This window comes from Sorex fumeus, unplaced genomic scaffold, assembly GCF_029834395.1.
Source record: "Sorex fumeus unplaced genomic scaffold, SorFum_2.1 ptg000110l, whole genome shotgun sequence".
NCBI lineage: Eukaryota > Metazoa > Chordata > Mammalia > Eulipotyphla > Soricidae > Sorex > Sorex fumeus.
In genome coordinates this window covers 1,870,563-1,892,474 of record NW_026606167.1, presented here as the reverse complement: position 1 = coordinate 1,892,474, position 21,912 = coordinate 1,870,563, and the positions used below count along the sequence as shown (strand labels likewise).

The window sequence follows — 21,912 nt, the reverse complement described above, 5'->3', positions numbered from 1 at the left end:
TACCAGGTGCCCCCTGAGTACCAGGGGTGGTTGGCCCCAAACCAGTAAATACAAAATAACACGCCTGAGTTCCTTTATGTCTTTTCTTTTCTCTTTAAAAAGGAGCCACAACTAGCGGTGCCCAGAGGCTCTCAGGGCTCACTCAGCAGCGAGAAGGTTTGGTTGGTCCTGACTGTTTGGTGCTCAGGTCTGGTGGTGCTGGGGATCAGCAGGGCTACCCTGGTGATGCTCAGAAGACCATTCAGCGATGCATAATAAAATCTGGGTCTTACACATGCCAGACATACTCCCCCATTCAGTCACATCCCCAGCCCCTTAAAAAGATAAATACGATCAGGCTGGAGATAAGTCAGGGAGGGTAAGGCCCTTGTCTTGCAAAGCTGACCCCAGGTTCAACCCCATATATGGTACATGGGCCAGCACTGCCAGAAGTGATCCCAGCACTACTTGGTTTGGCCCAAATGCCCCTATCCCCCACCAAAATAACTAATAAAATTGCCTGTGATCCAAACACAGAAAGGAACACCACCTCTCTTTAGCAATTCACCCGCTAAACAGACCCAGCTACACACACACCAGCTCCCACCAACACCTGCTCCTTTTCACGTGTACAGAGACCAGGTCACACAATTCAAGGCTAGGAGAGAAGGTGAGACGCGATGAAGGAACAAGAAGGTGCAACCTTCTGCTTCTGAATGGGGTACCCTGAGCACTGAACACTCCAGCAAAGAGACACCATGCCAGGGGTAACCAAGTGGTTACTGCACTGCCTGGTGTGGTCCAAAAAATTAAAAAAAAAAAAAGATGTAAATGCTTGAAAAATAATAAAATGTAAAAATAATGTTTAAGGAGCAGAAGCGACAGTACAGGTAGGGCGCTTGCCTTGTACACAGCCAAGCTAGGATTGATCACCAGCACTCCATATGGTCTCCAGAGCCCTGCCAGGAGTGATTCTTGAACACAGAGCCAGGAATAAGCCCTGAGCATCACAGGGTGTGGCCCCAAATCCAAAAATAATAATAATAAATTAAAATAACATTTAAAATAAAATTCCCGGGGGCCATAGAAATAGTATAGCAAGTAGGGTACTTGCCTTTCATGCAGTCAATCTGGGTTTGATCCCCATTACCATACGTGTTCCCCAAACCCACCAGGAGTAATCTCTGAATATAAGGCAAGATTAAGAGTGGAGTATAGTTGGGGCCAGAGCAATAGTACAGTGGGTAGGGCATTTGCCTTGCACGCAGCAGACCCAGGTTCGATACCCGGCATCCCATGTGGTCCCCCAAGCACCACCAGGAGTAATTCCTGAGTGCAGAGCCAGGAGGAGCCCCTGAGTATCGCTGGGTGTGACCCAAAAAGCAAAATAAATAAATAAATAAATAAATAAAAAGCTGAAAAATAAATAAAAAGCTGAGCACAATTGGGTGTGGCCCAAAATCTCAAAAATAAATAAAATTATGATTCTTTTGAAAAAAAAAAAGAGGGGTTAGAGAGACAGTACAGCAGGTAGGACATTTACCTTGCATGCAGTCAGCCAGGCTCAATTCCAAGAAGCCCATATTGCCCCTGAGCACTGCCAGGAGTTGTCCCCGAGCACTGCTGGGTAAGGTCCCAAAACAAAATAAACAGTTAAAACCAAAAGAAGCCAGTCCCTTCTCACAGCACTCTTTCATTTATTCCACAACTTTTACTTCACAAGGACCACAAATGCGTCAGGAACAGGGAATCAGTCCCTCAGCCCCGAGCCTCCTAGTGCTGAGGATGGAAGTCCCTGGCCCAGTCCCCCTTACTGCAAAATAGACAAGCGAATAGAAACGCTCTGCTCCAACCTCAGAGCAGGACCGGGGCACAGCTGAGTAATCGATTCCTATTTTAAGTTGATGCCACTGGGGGCCCAGGAGTGTCGCTGGGTGGTAGAGCACCTGCCTGGCCACGAGTTCATTCCCTGGCACTGCCAGGAAGCGTGATCGAGTGCTGTCACCCCTTGCACCCGCACACTGCAAAAACAAAGGGAAGAAAAGAAGAAAACCCAACAGACACCAGCAAAACATCCACTGCAATGCCCTTTCTGCTCTCCTGGGGGCTGCTGCCAGCACTGACACACGGCACCGCACCTGATCTGTCAGCAGCTGATGTAACGAGAGCCAGGCACACCCCAGCACCGCCGGAGAGAGGCTCCAACAGTGCCCATATTATACAGGGGAGCTGCCTCATGAACAATTCATATGCCCCACTTAAGTGATTGAAAACGCTTCCTTCATAAAGATCACACAAAAGATACCAAATAGGCACCTCTGAAATACTTATCACCCCCCCAAAAAAATGTTATCACCAAGGACAGAAAGCAGAGTCTCATGAATTCAGTATTTTGAAATATCAAGGTAGAAAGTACAAAAACTATAGCCTTCATTGCTGTTACCCAACACAACGTTATCTGAACTGTTCCTGGGGGCTTTTAAAATCAGGACTCCTTATCTCTGAGAGACACATGTTGAAATATTTATGGATGAAATGTTATGTTAAGTATGTGCCTCAGAAATAATCTGGGATTATGAGTTACAGGGTTCACTATTCTACTTCTGTATATGCTTTAATTAAGACCACTTAAAAAAAATTTTTAAGGGGTTGGAGAGATGGTACAGCAGGTAGGGTGCCTGCCTTGCCAGCGGCCAACCCAGGTTTGGTCCCCAGCACCCCATGTGGTGCACGGAGCACTGCCAGGAATGATCCCTGAGTGCAGAGCCAGGAATCAAACCTACGCACAGCCAGGTGTGTCCAAAAAACAAAATTTTAAATATGCATCAGGATGGCTAGAGAGTGATTCCTGAGCACAGAGCCAGGAGTAATCTTAGAGCATCGCTGGGTATGCTCCCCCCAAAGAGAAACGCATCAGGAAGTGAAATGCCTAACTTTTCAGGGCAAGAGCGATAGTGCATTGAACGCCATGGATCAAGGTTGGATCCCTGGAACCCCACATAATCCCCCAGGTAATGCCAGAAGTGATCCCTGCGCCTCACCCAGTGTGGCCTAAAAACCAAAGGAAAAAAAAAAGTCTCGCTTTTCTCTACCTCACTGTCAGTTCTCTTGCTCTCGGTATAAGACTGGGCTCGGAGAAAGCACATCTGAGTCACAACAAAAGCTCACAAAGCCCACACCAGCCTCAGCCGCTCAGCCGCTCCCGCACAGAAGATGCCCTGCACCTCGCCAGGACCAGGGAGAGACTTGGGATCCCAAGCCAGCCCGGCACCCTTCTTTCTGGCAGTCCGCAGAGCCGACAAAGGGCACCACACGGAGACCTCGGTGCTCCCTCACCCTGCCAGACCCTTAGTCCTCCAACCTCCAGGCCTTGAGTCCAAGCCGGAAGTCTGACATGCAGCCATCTGTGAGGCAGGGGCAGGAGCTGGGGAACAAGTGAAGGGGCTGTGGCTGTACCACAGGCCTGGCACGCGCAGGGTCTGGGTCAATACCCAGCAGTGCTCCCTAACACCTCCTGGGGCTGTACCCGCTGGCCCCCAGCACCCATAAAACAAGATTCCATCAAGAACTAAAGATTTTGACTAGGGCAGAAGCAGTAGAATAGCAATAAGTCCAAAAATATATAAAATACGTAGCACTGCACTGTGGCACTGTCATCCCATTGTTGATCAATTTGCTCGAGCGGGCACCAGTAACGTCTCCATTGTGAGCCTTGTTGTTACTGTTTTTGGCATAGCGAATACGCCACGAGGAGTTTGTCAGGCTCTGCTGTATAAAATATATAATTAAATAAAAGACTTTGGGACCAGAGAGAGACTGGGTTGTGGTGTTTGCTTTGCATGCAGTTGACCCCCATTAAATACCCAGTACTGAATGGTTTCCTGACCCACTGCAAGGAGCAACCTAGGAGTGCCCTCAACAGTGTGTGTGTGTGGGGTGGGGGGCAACACCCCCTGACACATAAAGACAAGGCACAAAAGATAGGACAGCAGTTAAGGCACCTGCCTTGCACACAGCTGATATTACATATGGTCCCTGAACCCTGCCAGGACTGATCTCTAAGCACAGAGCAAGGAGTGAATCCCCCCGCCCTCCCCACCGAAACGGTGAGAGGTCTTAGCTTTCGTCTCTATTAGCAATCTGTATATATACATTTATATATATGTATATATATATTTTTTTAAAAGAGGAGCAGGGCGGGAGCAATAGTACAGCGGATAGGGTGTTTGCCTTGCATGCGCCCATCTCGGGGTCGATCCCCGGCATCCCATTTGGTCCCACTGAGCACCACCAGGAGTAATTCCTGAGTACAAAGCCAGGAGTAATCCCTGAATACCACTAGGTGTGATGCGGGGGGAATAAAAAGGAGGGGGGGCACTGGAGAAATAATACAGTGGGTAGGGTTCTTGCCTTGCCCAGAGCCAACCTAGGTTCGATCCCCAGCGCCCCATATGGTCCCCCAGGAACTGCCAGGAGTGATACCTGAGTGCAAAGCCAGAAGTTCTGAGCACCACTGGGTGTGGCCCAAAATCAAAAAGTAAATAATTGTTTTAAAAAATCAATTAAAAAATCAATAAGTAAACCCCAGAGGACAAGAAAGAAAAGCAACAGAGGAAGCTGGACCAGCGGCCACAGCTCCTGACGATCACAACCAGACACGAAGACACCGTTAGCCCGTATCTATCCCTGGGCTAAGGAATCAGCGACCCACCCTGAGCACCATCTCACAGTCCAAGCACCAGCATTTCACCAGACAGGCCAAGCCCACCGAGGAGCAACTCCCCAAGACCAGTCTGCACACAAGGTCTGAGTCAGATGGTCCCTACCAAATCGTCTTCATTCCAATGACACGACTGGACCCCTAAGGAGAGGGTGCCAGGTCCACTCTATCTCTCTGCATTGAAAGTCTAAAACACCGCACATACCTGGAACATGTCCTAAGATATGAAGGCCCTGTGGGGACATACTGATTGCATGGTTGCTAGCAGAACTAGTACTGTTGTCCTCTAGCCTGGCCTGCCAAAGTGGGCCACCCGCCTCCCCGGGGCACCAGTTAGGGGCGGCAGCAGGTGTCCCGACTGAAACTGGGGGTCATTTAGTTTGTTCCCTGAAAAGCCTCTCTGGAGCCTGGCTGAAAGCAAGGACGGGCAGAGCAGGCCAGGACCAGGCCTGACCCCTGCACCACCCAGCACAGGGCCAGGGGGAAAACAAGCCAAAACAGAAGGTAGAGCTGGAGGTGGGGAGCTATGTAACTGCTTTCTGAAAAGGGGGTGGCAGCCAGGTCAGCTGGGGGCCCCCGGATAGCAAAGGCTGGCCCCCAAGGACCCTCTGCCTGCAGATCTGCGGAGGCCTCTGGGGTCATCCCCTTTACGTATGCACCCACAGGAGACAAGGAGCCCAAGCTCACCTGCTCTGCGCCGTAGACCGTGGCGAACTGCACGAAGTCCTCGGTGCGCACGAAGCCGTCCCCGTCCGCGTCCAGCGCGTCGAACACAGCGCGGAGCCGGGGGCCGTCGTCTGGCTCACCCGGGCCGGGTTGCGCCTGGCTGGGGCCCGGGGCCCGCCCGGGGTGACCGGCCGCCCCCTCGAGCGCAGGGAAGAGCTCGGCCGCGCGGGTCCCAGGAACCCCGGAGCTCGGCGTCTCGGGCTCCGCGGGCCACAAGAGCGGGCCGGGGTCCGGGTGGGCATCCACCTCGGGGCGGGGGTCGACGTCGGGGTCCGGGCGGGCGTCTGCCTGGTCAGGGTCCGCGTCAGGGTCCGCGTCCGCTTCGAGGCCAAGGTCCGCGTCGGAGTCGGGGTCATAGGTGGGGTCCACGTCGAGGTCCGGGTGGGCATCCGTCTCGAGGCCAGGGTCCAAGCTGGGGTCCGGGTGGGCGTCTGCCTTGTGCCTGGGGTCCGCGGCGGGGACTGGGTGGGCATCTGCCTGGAGGCCGGGGTCCAAGCCGGGGTCCGGGTGGGCGTCCACCTTGTGCCCGGGGTCTGCATCCGCTTCGAGGCCAGGGTCCGCGGCGGGGTCCGGGTGGGCGTCCACCTGGAGACCAGGGTTCAAGTCGGGGTTCCAGTGGGCGTCCGCCTCAAGGCCAGGATCCAAGTAGGGGTCCGGGTGGGCGTCCGCCTCGTGCCCAGGGTCCGCGTCCGCCTCGAGGTCGGGGTTCGTGTCGGGGTCCGGGTGGGCGTCCGCCTCATGCCCAGGGTCCGTGTCGGGGTCCGGGTGGGCGTCCGCCTCGAGGCCAGGGTCCAAGTCAGAGTCCCAGTGGACATCCGCCTCATGCCCAGGGTCCGTGTCGGGGTCCGGGTGGGCGTCCGCCTCGAGGCCAGGGTCCAAGTCGGAGTCCAGGTGGGCGTCCGCCTCAAGGCCAGCGTCCAAGTCGGGGTCCGGTTGGGCGTCCGCCTCGAGGCCCGGGTCCAAGTCGGGGTCCGGGTGGGCGTCCGCCCCGTGCCCGGGGTCCGCGGCGGGGCCCGGGTCATCGGCGGCTTCCACGTCGGGGTCCGAGTGACAGGCGGCGTCCGCGTCCGGCTCCAGGCCGGGGTGGGCGGCCGCGCCCGGCGGCCCGGGGGGGCGCGCGTCCCAGCGCGCGGGCTCCATCAGGGCGCGGGGGCGCGGGCCGGGCCGGGCGCGGGCCCGCGGGGCCGGCGGTGCGGCGGGCGCGGGCGGCAGACAAAGGCGCTCAGGGCGCGGCGGCGGGCGCGGGCATCCCCGCGGCGGCGCCCGGGCTGCTCGGGCTGTCGCTCGGGCCCTGCTCCGGCCTCGCCCATCGTGGCCGCGCGCTCAGCTGCCCCGGGCCGGGCGCCGCGGCGAGCGCGGGCCCATGCTGGCGCGGACGGCGGGGCCGAGCGGGCCGGGCAGGCCGCGGACGCGGGCGCCGGGGGGACGCGGGCCGCGGGATGCCGGGAGGACGCCGAGCCGGGACGCCGCGCCGCCCGCGGTCCCCGCGCGGCTGCTGACGTCAGCGCGCCCGCCCCGCCCGCGCGCTGGCCCTTAAAGGCGGCCGCTGGCCGGCGCGGGCGGCTCGCGGCCTCCGCGGCCGCGGGCACCGAGCGCAGTCCCCCGCACGCCGGCAGCCGGGGGTCCCGCTCCTTACGACGCCCCCGCGGTCGGTAGCTGAGCTCTCCCGAGGTACCACCGCCGCGGGGGCGGAAGGCACCCGTGCCAGTGCCCCGGGTCCCGCGCTCCGTGCCCGCCCTCCGACCGCGGAGATCGGTGTCTCGGCCGGGGACCTTCCCGGACGCTCTTGGGGCGTCCCACGGGGGCAGCCGTCGTGTCTCTCTAGTTCAAGGGTCACAGTGGTGAGTTCACCTGCCGGCAGGTGAGCGGCCCGCGCCCGCGAGGCGCTGACCCTGCGGCTCCGGGGCGGGACCCTCGTGCGCCCTGGGCACCCGCACAGCTGTTTCATAAGCAGCTCTGGCAGGAGGCAAAGGAAACGCTCCGTCTCCAAGTGCACGGAGAGGAGGCGCGTGTCACTGAGTCATCCACCGTGATGAAATCCCGGGGCCGTGCGTGCAGATGCCAAGGTGGGCACCGGGAAAGGAAGGGTGAGAGTGTCAGTATCTCACCAGGTCTTCGCGCTTTCTGAGGCGGGGGCCGCTGGAAAGCTGTGTCTGGAACTGAGAGAGCACAGGTGGTCGCGTGTTTCCCTTCCCTTGCCACTGACCCCCCGATCTCCACCCCCCACCACCACCACATACAGTTCACCAGGTCAAGAGTGACCCCTGAGGAAAGGGTGTTGCCCCATTCGCCCTCTCCTCTCTGGAAAGATAGATGGCGGCCACATGGGAGCCTTGTGGACAGCAGGTATGAGCCAGGAGTGTGGGGGCGACTAAAACCTCATGGGAAGGGGGGCGTTTCGCTCTGCCCTTCACGCCCTACCGAGGCCACCAGTTGCCCCCAACGAGCGGCTCTCCAGCACGGCCACGACTCCAGAACACAGAAACCAATTTCTTAACTATCTGACTTTCAGTAGAAATACCTCCAGGGTCAATAGGTAAAAGAGCAGAAATCCAAAACCAACATTTAATTCTTGAACCCAGCTGTAGAAAGCAAATCACTTCACAATGCTTTTTCAGCATGTCTGATTTGGGGGGGGGGGTAAACTAAATAATAGTGGTGAGTCTTTTATTGAAACAATCTAATCAAAGCGGATAGAGTGTTAACTAGAATTCATCTGCCTCACAGGGACGGGTAGGGGTGGGGGGTGGGGTTTTATTGGGGTTCTTCATGGGAAAAAATAAGTATTGGTAAAGGGAAATGTGTTTGATATTTGCATGACTGAGACATAAACCTGAAAGCTTTGTAACCTTTCCCACAGTGATTCAATAAATAAAAAATAAAAAAAAAAAAAGAGTGACCCCTGAATGTAGAGGCAGAAGCGACCCTAAGCACTGCCCAGGTGTAGCCCCTCAAAAGAAAAAATATCTCCAGTTTTAGCAAGAACCCAAATTTGGGCGACTGCCGGTGGCCAGATGTAATTTTTGGAGATGGGTTCCAAGGAGGTGCCCCTGAGGGCCAGAGGGGTTGCTCAGCCCAAGCCCCTGTGGTCCCTCTGTGCCGGGAGCAGAGCAAATTGGTGTGGTCCCAAGACAAACCCACAAGGGCCACACAGATAGGACAGTGGGTAAAGGACTTCAACCCCTGCACCACAGATGGTTCCCAGCGCTCTCCCGCCAAAGAGGAAAGAGCTTTACTGGTAATAGCCAACAGGTAGGGGGTGGCAGATTCCCCTCTTCAAAGTAACTGCATGGCCACAAGAGAAAAAAAAAAAACAGCAAAGTATATTTTGGGGATGGCGGAGTTTGGACCACACCCTGCCGTGCTCAGGAGTTACTTCTGGCTCTGTGCTCAGGGGAACCATATGAGGTGCCAGATTTCAAACCTGGGTCAGCTGCATGCAAGGCAAACACCCTCCCCACTGTACTAACACTTCAGCCCCTGCAAAGTGCATTTTTAGGGATTTTAGATTATTCCCTGAGGTACACTACCATGTAATGGCAAATAAGGATTTCTGATCAAGGCTCTCTCCTCATCCCTGTAGGAAAAGACAAGGCAGACATTCTAGCATTTTCCATAATAACTAAACAGGTTCTCTGGCTTCTATCATTTATTTTTTTTGGGGGGGGGGTGTTTTTTTCCATACTCAGCGGTGTTCAGGGCTGATTCCTGGCTCTGTACTCAGGGATCACTCCTGGAAGGCTCAGAGAACCATGTGGGGTGCCAGGGGTTGAAACAGGCTGGCCTCGTGCAAAGCAGGTGTACTACCTGCTGTACTGTTGCTCCAGCCCTCCCCCCCAATTTATTCCCTGTGTGGGAGAGAGGTACAGAGCAGCAGGTGGCTCATCACATTTCCTGCTGTCACCAGCATAGGGTGGTCCCCTATAGTGCCCTCTGTTACCTGGGTGAGGCCCTAGCTTCAGGTAAGGCATGAAGTAAGGCTTGAGTTGCTTACAAGTCCATCCTTAAAAAACAGAAAAAAATGTGGGGCAGAGAGATAGTGCAGCAGGGAGGACGCCTGCCTTACACACGACACACCAGGTCTGATCCTTCGCATCCCCTGTAGTCCCCTGAACACAATCAGGAGTGATCCTTAAGGACAGAGTCACAAATAAGTCCCGAAGACTGCCAGGTGTGGCTCAGAGACAAAGAGAGAAAAGAAAGAAATATACCTTAAGTGGCTGGGGAAAAGGCACAATGGGCAGGACACTTGCTTTGCATATAGTTGACCAAGTTTCAATCCCTAACACCCCAAGATCCACCAGGAGTTACCCGAGTTCAGAGCAGTAGTAATCCCTGAGCACCACCAGGAGTGGCCCCCAAAAGATGCACAAACTTGGGGCCTGAGAGATAGTACAGTGGGTAAAGTGATTGCCTTCCATGCTTCTGACCTGGGTTCAACCCCCCAGCATCCTATATGGTCCCTCGAGTACTGCCAGGAGTGATTCCTGAGTGCTAAGCCACTAAGCCACCAGGAAAAATCCCTGAGTATCATTGGGTATGTCCTCAAACAAAAAAATATCCAAGAAGGAAAGAGGGCCAGAGTGATAGTACTGTGGAGTCACTCCTGGCTAAACCTGGACAACTGGGCTAGCAGTTCAATGCAAGGGTCCCCCCATCAGAAAACTCAGGGTGCTGGGGATTCAAACTAAGGCCAGCCACGGGCAAGGTAAGCACCTTCTCTCCTGTATTCTCTCTCTCCCTCTTTCTCTCTCTCTCTCTTTCTCTCTTTCTCCCTCTCTCTCTCTTTCTCTCTTTCTCCCTCTTTCTCTCTCTCTCTTTCTCTCTCTTTCTTTCTCTCTCTCTCTCTCTCTCTCTCTCTCTCTCCAGCCCCAAAGTTCATTATATATTTTAGTGTTTGGCCCATATGTGGTGGCACTCAGGTCTCACTCCTGACAGGCTCTAGGGACCATATAAGATGTCAGGGATTGAACCTGGGTTAGCACCTGTAAGGAAAGCGCCCTACCTCTGTACCTCTGTTCCAGCCCCTCAAATACTTATTTCTTTTAGGGACAAAAGATTGGACCAGAAAGATAGTACAGGGTAATTAAGGTACTTGCGTTCATGTAACCGACCTCAGTTCAATCCTCAGCACTATACATGGTCCCCTGAACAGAGCCAGAAGTAGGCTCTGAGCACCTGGCGAATAACAAAAAGAGACCAAAGACTAGGGCAAATCGGGCATTGAAGCAACCCCTAGTAAAGGGTGAGTGCAGGCTGGCACCCTGTGGGGGTCACCCACACCTGGAGAGTTCCAGGATCAGTGCTTTCACAGTTCAGGACTTCTCTGTCCAGAGTCTCAAAGATAATTACAGAGTTTCCCTCTTTCAAGTATGTCTTGTGAAGTAAGAGGAACCCGTGTTGCTTGTCTTCGTTTAATTAGCCACTTTCCAGTCATGTACGCAGAATTATCTGTTATTTTTTCCACCACTCTGGGGGGCCATCTCCATTTAGCCATTCTTACTTGGGAGGACACATCAGTGTTTCTGGGGGAGTTTGTTCTTGACCCGGCACTAGGGAGCCACCATGGGGTCTGGGGATTGAGTCGAGATCTAGCACACAGGACAAAAGCTCTGAGCCATCTTCAAGGGCCCTGCCGTTTTATTTAAATCTTTGAAAGTCACCAGTGTCTGTTGATGGTCATGAGGAAGGACGAGAAAGGAAGGTCCAACCACAGGTAGACGAGAGCAGGGCAGCGCCAGGAGGGGGCCACAGGTCACTTGGCCCACAGTCCCAGGAAAGGCACAGGCGTAGCACCTTGTGGGAGAGAAACACTTGGCAGGTGATGGCCGCGTGGGTGGCCTCCTGGCTGCAGACCCAAGGCAGGATTCATCAGATCACTTTAGTCAGTTCCTGCCAGTCACACCTCAACCAAACCATCGAGGAGAACTGCTAGCCAGATATCTCTCAGTCGCAATCTTGAAAACCAGATTACAATTCCAGGCTCAGGAAGCAGCCTCCATTCTGGGTCCAGATCACCCATTCCCATTTAGAGAGCACAGAGCCACACACGCTCGTGTTTTCTGAGATTTTATTCAGTGGGGAAGGAACTTTTTCCCCTCACCTTTAAATTTAGTAAAGTACATTTCTTAGAGTAAAAATAGAAAGTGCGTTTATAAGGTACAATTTAATTCCTTCTGACTCAGCCAAGGCTGGACGGTTCCCTTGCTTTCACCTCTCACTCTGCTGCACCTGCTCCAGCCACTGCAGGGTGACCAGCTTCTCCAGACCAGCCTTGGGGTCCTATATGCCAACACACCAGCCCCAATGGAGCGGTCTCCGAGCAGACCCCAAGAGGTCACACAGGGCCACTGACCTTCCTTCTGAGCCTCAAGGCTTATCTTCCAAACATGAGCAGCTCTAACCCACAAGATTCCCCTGCCGCTGAACCCAACTAATCCAAATTTAATGTGCAGGAAGGAGACTGACGTTTATCCTGGCCAGGACATGGAACGTGGCAGAGCCTAGCATTTGTGAGGTCTGGGGTTCTATCTCCAATGCTAGGGGGAAAAATTACTTGTGATTTTCTGGCAAACGTGTCTTTGAGTCGGCAGGGTAGGAAACCAAAACGGGTGATGCTCAGGGGTTATTTCTGGCTCTGTGCTCAGAAGTGGCCCCTGGCAGTGCTGGGGCACCATGTATGGATGGAACCAGGTCACTGCAGGCAAGACAAGCCCCCTGCTTGCTGTTATATCTCTCCAGAACCCCCCTTTTTATTTATTTTGGTTTTGGGTCACACCCAGCGGTGCTCAGGGATCACCCCGGAAGGGGTTCAGGAAGCCATATGGGATTCTTGTGTCTGCTGCGCAAACCTTACCTGCTATAGGATCTCTCCAGTCCCTCCCCTTCATTTTACTGGCTGCACTGAGAGGTCTACGCAGGGCTGGGCCAGGAATTAGGGACCTCATATGTGCAAGACATGCTCTACCACTCGCATCACTCCAGCCCCCCAAGCCTTGCGGGTTTTGACGACTGCCTTATGAGAGCCATAAGTCCGAGCATCTTTTTTGCATGTTTTTGTTTTGGGGCCTCCCCTAGTGGTGCTTGGAGACTATTTCTGGTTCTGTGCTCAGGAATGACCCCTTCTGGTGCTGCTGGGGATCTGAAACCGCATCTGCAGCAGCAGTCACACACTAGGCAAGTGCCTTCTTCCTGTACTAGCTCTTCTGCCCTGAAAATGTCCTTCAGTGAATTTGGAGTGAATCAGGACCAGCTTGGGGTTTTCTAGAAGCAGCCCCTCCCATGCCCAGGGCTGTGCGGGCTGCCATCAGCCTTGAACCTTCTTCATTGAACTTTCGTCCTATAGGGAGTGAATCTGTGCCTTTCTTCACATTGGAGCAAGGCCTGCCCACGGGAACGTGGCTGAGGAGCCTGGGAGGGCAGTTCACAGCCTCAGGAACCACACCCTCCTGCTGAGAGAGCCAGCCCCCTCCCACACACACATATCTTCCCTCTGTGACGGAGCGGCCGGAGGCACATCACGCAGAACCCAGCTGAGGACAGTGTGGGGCGCCCTCAGGAGCCCCTCAGCTCTCGGCCACTTGCACATCTGTAGCACAGCTGGGTATGGCCATGTGCCATCTGGAGGGCAGCTGGGAGAAGCTGGGGTGACCCACGGGAGTTCCAAGGACATGAGGGTCAGAGGGGAGAGGCACATCTGCTGGCCCTCAGCTTGTCCAGGCTCCTGAGGTCTGCTGACCCCTCCCAGCCAACCAGCGAGATGGGAGGCCTGGGGGTCAGGTCCCAGAGAGATGCCCTCCACCCTCCGTTTTCCTCCCTGATGATCCTCTGCCAGGGGTACACAAGCGCAGCAGGAAAGGGTACTAAGACAGGCATCAAGGACAGGACACAGGACAGAGAGACTTAGCATCGCCACCAGCCCGGAAGGGGTCGGGCTGGCCCCTCCCACCAGCCCTCCTGGCAGCCAGCAGAGCGCCAGGTTGCCATGGCAGCAGGAGTCAGCAGGCTCCCCAGAATTAGCGGTTTATTTTAAGGCGACTAAGACTCTCCTTACCATCTGAGTGTGCGCTGCATCTCAGGGAGATCAGGGGCGGCCTGTGTGGGCGCCCCTGTCCCAGGCAAGGCTGGCCTATGGGGGCAGATGGAGCCACTTCCTCCTCTGCTTCCTCAGCACCACCTCAAAGACCATCTGCCCGCCTGCTGCTGGGCTGACGCCTGCAAACTCGCCTCCAGGACAAGGTGCACCAGAAAAGTGCTGACGGAGCGCCCTCTGGTGGCAGGGACTAAGAGCACGGGAAGGGCTTCCTCTGGTGGTGGGGACCAGGAGCGCAGGAGGGCGCAGGCAGGGCGCCCTCCGGTGGCAGCCCCGGGACCGGGAGCGCAGGAAGGGCGCGGGCAGGGCGCCCTCCGGTGGTGGAGACTGGGAGTACAAGAATGCCGGGGCAGGGCGCTCCCCAGTCACTGGGACTGGGAGCACCAGAAAGGCGAGGGCAGGGCACACTCCAGTCACGGGGACTGGGAGCACGGGAAAAGCCAGGGCCGGGCACCCTCCAGTGGTGGAGACCAGAAGCACAGGGAGGGCACAGGCAGGGCGCCCTTTGGTGGTGGGGGACTGAAAGCACGGGAAAGGCAAGGGTAGGGCGCCCTCTAGAGGTGAGAACTGGGAGTACAAAGGCAGGTGGGGCGCCCTCCAGTGGCGGGGACTGGGAATATAGGAAATGCGTGGGCAGGGCACCCTCCAGTGGTGGCCCCAGGACTAGAAGTACAGGAAGGGTGAAGGCAGAGTGCCTTCTAGCGGCAGCCCTGAGATGTCCTACTATCCCAGCCTTACCCTGGGAAGCAGAGGAAAGGAGCAGCTTTTACTTTTGGTTGTTTGGGGGCCGTATGCAGAGGTGCCTAGGAACTACTCCTGTAAACTTGGAGCTCACTCCCAGTGAGGCTGGGGAACTATGTAGAAGTCAGGACTCAGTCCTCTGCATCATCCCCCAGGTCCAAGACGCCTCCTGACAGGGGTGGGGGCTTCAGCCATGGGAGGTGCCTCTCCACACCCTACAGAACTTTCAAGAGAACAGCTTTGGGGATCAGGCTCTGGTTCAGAGTCGGGGGCCACCTGCTCCAGCATAGGGTCCTGCATGCAAGCAAAGGGCCTTGGATATGTCCAGGACCCCTCCTGGATGAGGCTCGGCCAAGAGCCTGCTGTGAAACAGGCACAGCTGTTTCCAGGGGAACAGTTACGTGTACCTCAAGGTGCAGCCTGGAAGCAGAGCTGGAGGGGGCTCTAGGACCTGCCTCAGGGGTACTCCTCAGGATGCTCTGAAAGAGCCCCAGATCTTGGCAGAGGCCTGGTTGCAATTCTGAGAAGGGGATTCACCACAGCCAGTTGACACCGCCAGGAATCCACTCCATGGTCAGCAGAACACGGGCTTTGGGCCCCGCAGCGGGTGCCCAAACAGTTCACCACACAGCAGTGGACCCACAAAGTGGAAACAATGACAGCCATCATTTAACAAGCAGTTAACTCCATCAAACTGCTGTTTCAGGGTTGCTTGGGGACTCTGGTCAGGCCCACTCAGGGCAAGTCGTCTCTGGGACTTGGTCCACCCGCATTTTCAAGCATTTTGTGTTTCCTTTGAAAACCTTTCTGAAGTTCCTGAGCGGCTGTTTTCACAATAGAAGTTAAGAAGCCAAGGAGATGCACTTTCTGGGACGCTCCCAGGCACTGTGCACATGTGGAGGGTGTGGGAGAGAGGTGGCACCATTAGGACTATCCCTGGGTGGGGGAGCAGAAGCCCCCAGGCCTGGCAGAAACTCAACACTGGGCAGCCCCTTGGGCCACCCACTGTGTGCCAGCAGGGAGTCCAGGCACCCTGACTGCATCCTGTCACCTGGGGTTCTGCATTTGTTATTTTTATTGGACCACAATCAGCAGTGTTCAGGGGCAACTCCCAGCTCTGTGCTCAGGGGATGAGAAATCGAAAATCTTCCACGTGTAAATCATGTGTTGAACCCAGTGAGCCCAGAAGATAAGCTGGTATGGGCAGGTGGGCGGGGTGGGGTGAGAGGTTCAGGGGCAGCAGGCTGTGGCCAGACTCCGTGGGCAGGCGGTAGCTGCTGCCCCCTGTGAGCGTCCACCTGCTGCTCTGCACCTGCGGAATATGACCGAGACCACAGTCACTCAAAGTGACCAGAGAATTTAAGGGAACCAGCACCAGCTTCCTGCACACCTGGGGTGGTTCTATGACCTCAGGCATCCCAAGTGGTAGGATGTATGCAGGGATGGGGCAGTGCAGGGGAGGGAAGGCCAAGGAGGGGGCAGAGCTGGTCAGGGCAGAACAGAGTGGGGCAGGGGAGGGCTGGGCAGGCAGAACATTGGACAGCTCAGCACTGGGCCCAGGAAGTGGCCCTCCCCTAGGTCCCCTTCATGACCAACAGACCCACCTGGGGGAAACAAAGGTACAGGGAAGCCCCCCTCCCTGAAACTCTCCCAGTGTAGCAGGTGCCATGAGCTCAGGATCGCTCCAGCACACCCACCCTGCAGACAGGCGCGGAGCCAACCAGTCCTATGGGGGCTGACTCACCCTGGCCCCCGGCACTATCCACCATCCGCCTTCCCTACTTTGCCCTTATGGCCGGGGTCTGTTGGACAAAGGGAAGTTCCCAGAGGCCAAGGGTCACATGCAGGGGCCTTAGCCTGGGCTGCGGGGTGAGTTCCAAGGACACAGGAAAGCCCACAAGATGGAAACAGCGGCTCACCTAGAGCTTAGCGGAGGACACGTGGGCGAGGCGGCCGATGTCGTTCGGGAACGTCAGCCAGGAGCCACCATCCACCACCAGCACAGTCCCCGTCACATAGGAAGCCAGTGGGCTGGCCAGGAAGAGGGCGCAGTGGGCCACCTCCGTCTTGTTCCCCAGCCTCTGCAGGGGGCTGGCCTGAGCCCTCATAGCTGCGCTGGCCCCCGGGCCACCTGATAGAGGACCCAAAGCTCAGGGACTCTCCCCTGCCCGTTCCCGAAATCCACCCCTGGAGTGCCAGGGCACGTCACACCAGGCAGGGCTAATAGAGGGTGGCAGACAGAGGCTCCAGGTGGCACCCCTGGGCCTCAGCTGGTACTCCGGGGTCTGACTCCCACATGGGGCAGGCAGCCTTGTGGCCACACCCTCCCCGAGGGCAGCAGCCTTGTCTGGCTGACCCTAGGCATGTGCAAATCTGGCCTGACCTTGACCCATCCTGGGACAGTCATTGACTCTACTGGCACCTGTCCCAGGCTAGTGGGTCTGTGCAGTGACCTGAAGACAAGATGATGCCAGTAGGAGGGAACCTGGGAACACTGAGCCCAGGGGAGCCTGCAGGTGCCCGCGCGCCCAGAGCCTTACCCAGCCGCCGGAATCCCTCTGTACCACTGATGGGGCCAGGGGCCAGGCTGTTGACGCGGATGTTCTGGGGCCCCCATTCCACCGCCAAGTGCCGGGTCATTGCATCTACAAAGCGGGCGGGCAGCATGAGGGAGGGACAGCACCACTGCCCCCTGGGGTGTGGGTGCCAGTTGGGGGGGGCTCTTCTGATCCCCCTCAGTGGCTCTCAGGGGGCAGTGGGAGAGGTGCGAGGGAAGACCCGCTTACCCACAGCCGCCTTGGCAGAGCCCGCGTGTGTCTGCAGCACCTGACCCCGGGCGCCGAGGGTTGCAGTGATGTTCACAATCACCCCTCCATGGTCCTGCAACACAGCAGCCATAAGCAGGAGGCAGGCGTTGGGGGTCCCTGCCCCGCAGGACACTCACCCGCAAGAACTTCTCATAGAGCACGCGAGACACATTGAAGGTGCCCAAAGTGTCGATGTCCAGCACAGTCTTGAAGGCATTGAAGGACAAGGCACTGGCAGGACAGAGGAAGTTCCCAGCCGCAGCTGCAGGGAAGAGGCAGCAGTCAGTGCTGGTGCCTGGGAGGCTGGGCGCCAGGGGACTGGCGGGCAGGAAGGAGCTGAGGATTTCCTAGAATTCCTGCATGCTGGGGGCAGGGCAGCTGCTGGCAGAGAACTGGGATGGTCACAAAGTGGTGAAACACCCATGGGTTGTAAAGGGTCAGGAGGGAAAAGTGTGGACATGGGGCTGTGAGGGGTCAGGATGGTGACAGAGTTGTGAGATTGGTTAGCCTCAGGAAACAGTTGCCAGGTGGAATGAACCCACCAACCCAGATGTTGAACTATGTGACAGCATTAGTGGAGCAACTGAAACCAAAGCAGTTTTGGGGCCCACATGGTAGGGAGTTTGCCTTGCATGAGGCCAACCTGGGTTCCATCTCTTGTATCCCATATAGTCCCTTGAGCACTGCCAGGAGTAATTCCTGAGCATCGTAGGTTTCTTTTTCCTTAAGTGTTTATGCCACAACCGGTGCTGTTCAGTGGCTACTCCTGGCTGGCTGCAGGGGAACCAGCTGGGAATCCAGCCTGGGCCTCCCATCGCAACACAGTGATCAGCCTATAGAGCTGTTAGGGACTGTGAGCACATGAACCGCTCCTGACCTGACTCCGCCCCAGCTAGACAGACCAAGAAGAGCTGGGCCTCAGCCTTGGGTGCTGGAACAGACACCAAGCATGGCTGCAGACACACTGTCCCCCATACTGGGTACTGCTGAGCCTGCTGGCCAGGCCCTGGCCTCACAAAACTGCCACTCACAGTTAACCAGAATGTCGATTTTCCCAAATTCCTTCAGGGCCTGGTCCACTGCGGCTATGATGGCCGGGGGGCTTCGCACATCCAGAGATAAAGGGAGGCACCGCTGGCCTGTGGCAGCAGTCAGCTTCTGGGCAGCCTAGAAGCCACACAGAAGACAGGTGGGCAGCAGCATGGTGGTCTCAGCCTGCCGGGAGCTGGTGGGAGGACTTGTCCAGTGGCTGTGGAGAAGGCTTGGCCATGGCCCCTGCTCCAGATGGTCACTCCTCAGACCACGGCCCCTGTGGGCATTCCTAAGACATCCCACACATGCCCCCAGCCAGGGTCCCTGTGACACTTCTGGCTGCAGGGCACAGCTTCTGCTGACTGGCCAGCTGCAGCTTAGAGGCATGGCTGCCCCTAAGAGGCATGATGTAAGGAGGAGAGGGTTCAGCATCACCACCTGCTGGGCCCAAAACCCTCCAGGCCTAGACTTGGGCCTCCCACAGCCATGCTATGCAGGTGGGCCCCACGCGTCCCTCACCGCTGTCACTCTCGGAAGGCTTCTGCTGACGATGACTGTGTGGCAGCCGTGCCTGTCAAGCCAGGGTTATGTGTGAGGCAGACACCCTGGGGCACCCCCCACCCACTGCACTGAGCAGATTCTCCCCCCCCCCCCACCTTGGGGGAAGTGCAGCCCAGGCAGCAGGCACTGTCCAGTGCTGGGGTTCAGGCCTGTGGTGTGGGTGCAAGCTACAGGGCTTGCCCTGAGCCTCCAGCCCCCAGGCTGAGTAGTGTCCTGGTGCTCTGGGCCACACGTGACCTCCTGGCCTGTAGGGCGCGCGCATACACACACACACACACACACACACACAGAGCCAGGCTGGGGAGGGAGAGAAGGGGGCTCACCGCATGAAAATCTCAGCTATACGGAAGCCGATGCCGGAGCCCCCGCCTGTGATGAAGGCCACTTTGTCCCTGGAGAAGGAAACAAGTGAGATTCTGGTTAAGGAACGGCCACTCCGCCAAACTCCGGATGGGGACAGGGAGCTTCGGCGACACGGGCGATCAAGACTACACGGCTTCCTGCGTCTTCTGCAAAGATCGCGTCCACCCGAGACTCCGACACACACAAGGCGCTCCGGGCGCCAAGGTCAGGCTCCGGGCACCAGCGGCGCGCGGCCTCCTGCAGAGCACCGTCCCCGGGCCGCCTGCTGCGGGCTCACCGGAGCAGCTCGGGGCTGAAGAGGTGGCGGTACTCAGGCAGACAGTCGTCCTCGTCGACGTCAGGGGGCAGCTGGGCCATGGCGAGCGTTGCGGGCCGGGGTGCAGAGGGCAGCGGGGACTGGAGCGCCGCTCGCAGCAGCCTGAGCTCCGGGACGCGCTCTCGCCTCCTGCACCCACCAGAGACCGGACGTCCCGCCCCGCGGCCCCGCCCCTCGAGCCCCGCCCCCTCATCTGGGCCCTTCAGGACTCCCGCCCCAAAGGCCCCGCCCCCGGCGGCCTAATCCCTCTCGAGGCCCCGCCCCTCCGGCGCGCGGCTTGCTGGGACTGAAAGTCTGGGGCCTGGGTCTGAGAGGTGCGCAGGCGCAGTGCCCTGCGGCTCAAACGGGGCGCGCAGGCGCAGTGGGGCGGAGCCAGCGTCCAAGGCTGTTTCTTCGGGCATAGGAACCAATCTTGGGTCATGGTCAGAGATAACCCGAGACAGGACACTCGGCTCCTCGACTGCGGCCTGGCTTGGGGGTCGGGCCAGTACCTTTCAGCCTCCTCAGCCGTGCCTTTTATTTTCACTTGGCGTGCACCCGGTGGTGCTAAGGAATTACTCCAGGCAGGACTAGGGGCCATATGTGATACCAGGGATAGAACCCGGGGCCCAGGCGACCAAAGCAAGCGCCCTACGTGCACTGTCACTCCACCCCTGAACTGTGCATTTTATGTCTTTTGGCTTTGGCAACACCCAGCGACGCTCGGGGAGTTACTCTTGACTGCAGTCTGGAATCTCTGCTGGCGGTGCTCAGGAGACAAGAGAATGCCCGGGATCGAATCCGGGTCGGTCACGTGCAAGACGAGCACTTTATCCGCTGTCCTAGCTCTCCAGCCCACAGCTGTGCATTTCAGACATCTAATAATCATCCCAGATGCTGTCTATGGTCCCCTGAGCAATACCAGGGGTCACGCCAATGCTCAGAGCAGGGAATAGTCCGTGAGCACCAGGAGGTGCGCCCCCACCCCAAATAAAAATAGAGGGGGGAGGGGACTCAGTCCATTTGCCTTGCCTGGGTTTGGGGGGACAGATGGACGGGTTACATGCCCTTCCCCAGCATTGCCAGGAGCAGTCCTGGCACACACACACACACACACACACACACACACCACCAACCTCCAAACACCAGTGGCACCCATGAACCCCACAACAATAGCTAAAAAATAAATAAAGTTCCTGGTTGTGTAGGAGACCTGGTATTGGAGGTAAGGGGCTTTTCTTGTATGTGGCAGATCCTGGTTCCATCTCTGACAACAGATACGGTTCTGAAAACCCCTAGGAGTGACCCCCGACCACCACTGGGTGTCAGTGCTAGTATACAAAGCAGTACATAGCAGTACTAGTATAGCATCGCTAGTATACATACTCAGCAGTAGAACACTTGCCCTGGTTGTGTGAGAACTTCAGTTCCATTTTCTGCACTGGGAGGGATGCTGTTGGTCCAGATACCTGGAGTCTAGGTTCTGTATGATGCCCAGTTTGATCCCCTGACACCACCTGATCCTTGGGCACCAATGGGAGTGACCCCTGAGCATAGAGCTATGGGTAGCCAAAATTTTTTTCCCTTCAGGGGCCACACCCAGTGGTGCTCAGGGATCACTCTTGATGGGGCTCAGGGATCAGAAGGAGTGCTGGGGATGAAACCCAGGTCAGCTATCTGCAAGGCAAACATCTGCTGTACTATCTATGAGTCTAGCACTTTCTTCATAGTTTTAGTTTTATTCTCAACAGCTGACCCTGGGATTCATTGGAATTTGCTTTAAGACTGGAATTTGCTTTAAGAGGGGACCTACATCCCCTCTTTGCACTGGCTCTCCCCCAGGAAGCTCAGGAGAGGGACCCAGTAATACTGACTAGGGTGGGAGGATCCAGGGTCTATCTAGTTCAGGGCTTCCCACCTATTCCCAGGAGAATACCCACTGAAGAGTGGTTATTTCCTGTTGCTCACTCCTCTGATAGGAAACCCAGAGCACGGTCAGGAGAGGACCTGTCACTAAGGACAGCCCTGTTCAGCAGGATGTCCGGCATACTCTGGGCATAGCATATGTGCTGTATCCTGAGAGGGGTGGGCTGGCAGCAGCCAGGGCTCTGTGCCTGGGCCCCACTCATCCTGAGGCTGATCCCAGCCCCCTACTGGTGCCACTAGGGAGTGGCCAGTAGGACCTTTTTGCCCTCACCTGGGGGTTAGGAAAAAGAGAATGCCTGGTGAAGGCAAGGGGAAAATGAGGTGGTGATTACAGGAGGTCCAGGAGACTTGGGCTTGGTGCTGTGGAAACATGAAGTGGGGAGGGACAGGCTTGGAGGCTCTGTGGGTGGTGGGGAGTCCAGGGCAGGGGGTGAGCCAGTCCCTCTGCAGAACAGAGAAAGTTGTCCTGGGTGCTGCAGGGGGCATTTCCCCAGGGGCCATCTGATGACAGTGACCAATATCTGGTGCCCATCAGCCACCAGTGGCATGGAGGCCTGAGGGCTCATGTCTCCTGTACCTGATGGCACTCAAGCTTTCCCAGTCTCTCCCATGCCTGAGGGCAGTCAGCATCTGCCAGTGTCTTCTGTACCTGAGGGCTCCTCCTCTTTAG

General features: G+C 56.8%; 1 protein-coding gene across 1 annotated transcript; it reads right to left on the bottom strand.

The window, feature by feature from the left end:
* Window positions 1-15,315: 15,315 nt before the first annotated feature.
* Window positions 15,316-19,499, bottom strand: DECR2 (2,4-dienoyl-CoA reductase 2). Its single transcript, XM_056135186.1, has 9 exons — window positions 19,299-19,499; window positions 18,982-19,050; window positions 18,617-18,668; window positions 18,097-18,232; window positions 17,203-17,327; window positions 17,045-17,138; window positions 16,799-16,903; window positions 16,178-16,389; window positions 15,316-15,570 (listed from the first exon to the last, which is right to left on the bottom strand). Exons 1-8 carry the CDS (start codon window positions 19,376-19,378, stop codon window positions 16,178-16,180), a joined length of 873 nt encoding a protein of 290 aa, XP_055991161.1. The 5' UTR covers window positions 19,379-19,499; the 3' UTR covers window positions 15,316-15,570.
* Window positions 19,500-21,912: the final 2,413 nt, after the last annotated feature.